Source organism: Tupaia chinensis, unplaced genomic scaffold (assembly GCF_000334495.1).
Source record: "Tupaia chinensis unplaced genomic scaffold, TupChi_1.0 Scaffold138665_1, whole genome shotgun sequence".
Taxonomy (NCBI): Eukaryota; Metazoa; Chordata; class Mammalia; order Scandentia; family Tupaiidae; genus Tupaia; species Tupaia belangeri.
In genome coordinates, this window is record NW_006198557.1 from 444,144 (window position 1) to 449,823 (window position 5,680).

Consider the following 5,680-nt stretch of genomic DNA (forward strand, 5'->3'; position numbering starts at 1 on the left):
GTCTGTAAAAAACCGTGGCGGGGCCGGCCCATGGCACGGTGGTTAAAGCAGCTGGGCCCCACAAGGACGGGTGCACGGTCTGGGTCCCGACCCAGAGGCTTGAAAACCGTGCCAGGTGTGGGCTGTGCGTGCCCCAAGTCCTGACGGAACAGAGGTGGAGGAGGAGAGCCTGCACTGTGACCGTGCCCCACGGGGAGCGCTCACACCCACGGGGAGCGCTCACACTCTGTCCCTTCTACGCATCGCTGTGTCCCTCTCGGCCAAGCACACATGCCCCTCTGGCAAAATCAAAACATGAGGATTTTTTTATTCTTTTTTTTTTTTTTTGCGAGGTTTTTTGCTGTAGGGCATATGCGCTCGCCAGAAAGACGGAGCGAGACAGAAAGCAAGAGGTTTTTTGCTGTAGGGCATATGCGCTCGCCAGAAAGACGGAGAGAGACAGAAAGCAAGAAATAACCGCCCAGGAGGGATGGTCACGCTGCAATCCCTTCTCCATTCTCCTCTCGGGATCTGGGGCACACACACACATGTGCCTGGCGTGAGTTTAAGCCACTGGGTCCGGGACTCGAACCGCAGTCAACTACATGGGAGTCCAGCGACATAGCCATTACGCACCAACTGCTGGTCCCAAGAAACACAGTTTTAAAAGATGGACGACACTGACTTCACAATGGGGAAAGGCTGTCTCCACTGGAGACGTGGAGGACGACTCCGCCAGGCTGCGTGGGCCCAGGAAAGGGGGACACTGCAGAGAGGGCGCTGACAGGAGCCGGGACACTGCACACAGGGCCTAACAACAGGGCCCGGAGGACAGCCCAGGGCCAGGCCTGCTCTACCTGGTGCGGGTTCCAGTCGCTGTCGAAGATGATCACAGTGTCGGCCGACTGCAGGTTCAGGCCGAGCCCGCCGGCCCGGGTGCTGAGCAGGAAGATGAAGTACTCGGAGCCGGGCTCGTTGAAGGTTTTCAGCAGCATGCCCCGGTCCTCCGCCTTCGTGGTTCCTGGGGCCACAGGAGAACAGGTCAGCGGGGAAACGCAGGGGTGAGGGGCCCCTGGAACGCCTGCCTCTGTGAGCACTTCAGCCCCCGAGGGGTGCCTAGTCATAGCTCTGAACTGGAGGTCACCACCGACTGCCACCTCCCATCCCGGTGGGTGAAAACAGGCCACCTGTGCCCACGGGCTGGCAGCATTGTGTCCAACGGACCTCCCAGAGAACTAGACACAGCGGGGCTGGAGGGGCTGGCCCTGCAGGTGGCTCTCCGAGTCTCCTCCCGCTGTCCCACGGGATGAAGGAGACACAGTGGCCAAGGCCGCTGCTGCCACGTGCCCGGAAACACAGGTGGGACCTCAGAGTGGACGGGTTAGGGGTGACACTGGCTGGAGAGCCAGAGCCTGCCTTCGGAGCTCAGGAGGCGCCCCCGGGGAATGAGCCCTGCAGAGGAGCCAGGGAGGCTCCGAGGGCCGCCCTCGCCAGCCCGGGACTGGGCACGAGAGGCCGGCGCCCAAGCCTGGTGCTCAGAGCAGCACCGAGGGCCTTCCCCCGTCCCTTGCTGCCAGTCGGAACCCGCCACTTGTCACGCTGACAGGATGTCACACCGGGCACCTGTGGTAGTGCAGCTGGGAGGTGCCGCTACCGAGTCTGGGTTCAGCTCTCGCCCACCCCAAAGACGATGGGGTGGGGGTCATAGCTAACGGGGAGGCCAGGGCCGGAGGACCTCGACACAGGAAAAAATCAAATTCCAGCATGAAAACACAGAGGGCAGGCGTGGCCAGCAACGCACCGCGTATCCCAGAGTAACTAGCCACACGGGGGCTCTGGGACACGCCGACAGTCGTCACCCACGGCCACCGAAACACTCCGATTGAACCGGCGCACACTAGATTCTTGTACTAAGACCCACACCGCTCCCCACAACCACGTACAAGGACTGTATCTTAGCAAAAATAAACCTGACGGTAAACACTTCTCCCCAACGGAAATAAAAAATACGGACAAAACCCAAGACCATCTCTTCCCACGTGGCAGAGACCACGGAGGGCCAAAGAGCAGAGCCCTGCAGCCTTAGAAGGTGTCAAGGAGAGAAGGAACATGCGGGGGGCGGGGACAGGATGGGCGTGGGGCAGGGGGGAACAGGGCTCCCCATCCGCGGCCTCAGCTGGGGCATCGGGATGGGGATGTGGACAGGACAGGGCAGGAGCACTGGGTCCACGTAAGGAAGGCCCAACACAGAGGCCGCAGCACAGAGCGAGGGCCCAGGTGAGTCCAGCACGCAGGCCACGGGGTTGGTTCTCAGCCCCACAGCAGCGGGATGGGCGTGGGGCAGGGGGGAACAGGGCTCCCCATCCGCGGCCTCAGCTGGGGCATCGGGATGGGGATGTGGACAGGACAGGGCAGGAGCACTGGGTCCACGTAAGGAAGGCCCAACACAGAGGCCGCAGCACAGAGCGAGGGCCCAGGTGAGTCCAGCACGCAGGCCACGGGGTTGGTTCTCAGCCCCACAGCAGCGGGGAGGGCCCAGGCCTCGGAGACCAAGTCCTATCTTTCTCTTCTCTTTCTTTGGAGAGGTTTTTTTTGTTTTGATTTCTTATTGGGCACGGGCGCTCGCCAGAAAGAGACAGAGAGACAGAAAGCGAGAAATCACCCCCCAGAGGGGATGGCCACGCCACAATCCCTTCTCCTCTTGGAATCTTGGGCATACACGCATACACGCACACACGCCCGGCGTGAGTTTAAGCCACTGGTCCAGGACTTGAACCACAGTCAACTACATGGGAGTCCAGCCACATAGCCATTATACTAACTGCTGGTCCCAGAAGTCCCTACTGGCACTCTGTAAAGGCGGCCCCGGACAGGACTCAAGGCGGGGCTGAAGGCCAGCTGGGCACGTGGGGCACTCTCCTGGGGCCCACAGAGATAGGCAGACTGAGCAGCCCAGTGCCCACAGACCTGTGCCCCATGCAATCCCATTCCCTCGAGCAGCTCGGGAAGGAGGGCCTGAGGCCTGGGGAGTCGTGGTGCCTCGGCACCGTGAACAGGGCTACGATAAGACTCTGAGCAGTCCTGCCGGGAGGGAGAGACTACCTGAGGCCACAGCCCGTCAACACCCCGCATGCCCCCAGGCCGACAGAGGTTAGGACACGCTCTAGGCCTTCCTGACCGCAGGGACCGCTGTCCATGTGTCCCAGGGCTGCTGGCGTCTCACAGGCTCCTCCGCCAGAGAGCGCTGAGGTGCTGGGAGAGGCAGAAACACCAGTGACCGCCCATGGGGACGGCGGGACACGGGGTCAGGCCAAGGGCCTCCCTGCGGCAGCTGGTGCGGGGCGGGGCATCCGCTCCTTCTCCCCCAGGACTCGGGGCTGAGCCGCAGTCCAGCTCCACGCCTGACCTGTGATACGGCCGCAGCTGGCCAGCAGCTACGAGAGTGCAGGGGTGAGCTTGTTGCACAGCGGCTGACGACAGCCAGCCCCGGGCCTCTGTGCGCTAAGGCAGGGTGCCTCCCTATGGGACACTGAGCAGGTGGAAGGAAGCCCGGAAGGGATATCTGAGGATGAGGCCAGGGAAGAGGCAAGTGGAGCTAAGAGCTGAAGTAAGGCTCCTCCAGTATCATCCGTGCAGCTGGATCCAGCTATGCCTGAAGTTCATTTCCATCACGTGAGTCTACTGGCGTGTTTTTTAAATAATTATTTCGTTTAACTTTAATTAATCCATTTTAATTTGACCAGAGAGGGATAGAGAGAGAGAGAGAGTGCGTGTGTGTGGAGGAAAGAGAAAAGGAAAATAAGAAAACAAGACAGTGTGTGTGGAAGAAAGAGAAAAGGAAAATAAGAAAACAAGACACCAGGTCCGGGACTCGAATCATGGTCTGCCATGTGGGAGTTCGGTGCCCTTAACCATCACGCCACCGGCCGGCAGCCCCAACTTTATTTTACTCCTTATGCCCACATGGTATGGGGTGTAGGTTTCTGTCACTTACAACTAAATCGGAACTGCTGGGCACCATTCGAAGAAAGAGAAAAGGAAAATAAGAAAACAAGACACCAGGTCCGGGACTCGAATCATGGTCTGCCATGTGGGAGTTCGGTGCCCTTAACCATCACGCCACCGGCCGGCAGCCCCAACTTTATTTTACTCCTTATGCCCACATGGTATGGGGTGTAGGTTTCTGTCACTTACAACTAAATCGGAACTGCTGGGCACCATTCCCCAGGGAACCCTGAATTGCAGGGGACACCCATCAGCCTGTGCCCTGGAGCTCCAGCCTCTGCTCCAGCCACCTCTCCTGTAGAGCCTGGCCTCTGTGCCAACCCTGAGCGCCTGCGCTGGCCCTGGCGTCCTGGGGTTGTGGCGTGCACGCGGGAAGGCACGTGTGGCCGTGGACAAGCAGCCCCTTGGGCAGGGCCCTTGCCGCGCACTCACCGTCGAGCCTGAGGTATTTAAAGCCGCGATATGCGAAGTAATCTTCCATGATGGTCATGAGCGAGGTCATCTGGCAGAAGAGCAGCACCTTGTGGTTGGTGGCTCGCAGCTTGGGGAGGATCCTGTCGAGCAGCTCGAACTTCCCCGAGGCGCGGTACAGGTCCAGGCTGGGGGGAAGGGCAGGCACAGTGTTTGAACAACAGAAAAGTTCCCTGTAGGAGGGCAGAGGAGAAGGCGTGCCGCCCGTCCCGGCTGCTCAGCAGGTCCGAGGGCACGGAGGGGGGGGCCTCCTCGGCAGCACTCCTGCGCAATTCCAGAAGCCACGTCCACCCAGGGAAGTAGCCCCGGGTCCTCCGGGGTCAAGGGGACACTGCCAGGTGAACATATACGAGGGGTCTTCAAAAAGTTCAGATGATGTGTACAGTGAAGACTATGCACAGGGACCAGACGACAGTGTGATGGCTACATTGCTGGGCTCCCACATGGCTGACCAGGGTTCGAGTCCCAGACCCAGTGGCTTCAAACTCACACTGGGCATGTGCGTGTGCACGCCCAAGACCCCGAGAAGACAATGGAGAAGGGACTATGGCGTGGAGGGGACGATGGCGTGGCCGTCCCCCCGTCTCTCTCACGGGTAAGCACACACAGTGTATAACAAAAATTTCTCTTAAAAAACGAAAAGGGACCAGCAGTTGGTGTAATGGCTATGCCACTGGACTCCCACGTAGTTGACGGTGGTTTGAGTCCTGAACCCAGTTGCTTAAACTCACACTGGGCACGTGTGCATGCGTGCCCAAGACCCCAAGAGGAGAATAGAGGAAAAGGGATTGTGGCGTGGCCATCCCCCCTGGGGGGTGATTTCTTGCTGTCTGTCTGTTTCTGTCTTTCAGGCAAGCACACGCCCCCTGTAGCAAAAACCTCTCAAAATAAGAAAAAGAGAGAGGGAAAAAAAAAAAGGAAAGAAAGAAAAGACCATGCACAGATTTCAAATTCCTCTATACAAAAATATGCTCTTAGGGCCAGCAAGTGGTGTAGGGGTTAGAAGTGCTGGAGCCTTGGGGCCAGTAGGTGGCGCGATGGTTAAGGCACTGGGCTCCCACATGATCCTCCACGGTTCGAGTCCTGGTCCTGGTGGCTTGCTTTCCCACTTTCCCTCTCTCTGCCTCATCAAAGTAAAGAATAATAATGGTAATAAATAAAATTAAATAAAATAATTCTTTAAAAAAAAAAAAAAAAAGAAGGGCTGGAGCCCACACGGCCAATG

At 58.7% G+C, this 5,680-nt stretch overlaps 1 protein-coding gene across 1 annotated transcript in view; it reads right to left on the reverse strand.

Annotated features, from left to right (window-relative positions):
• The window catches only part of SMARCA4 (SWI/SNF related BAF chromatin remodeling complex subunit ATPase 4), a gene marked incomplete in the record, with an annotated part of 97,591 nt that overhangs the window by 38,532 nt on the left and 53,379 nt on the right, over positions 1-5,680 (reverse strand). Inside the window, 2 exon segments of the mRNA XM_027765557.1 lie at positions 837-1,000; positions 4,417-4,583. Coding sequence (XP_027621358.1) covers positions 837-1,000; positions 4,417-4,583 — 331 coding nt within the window.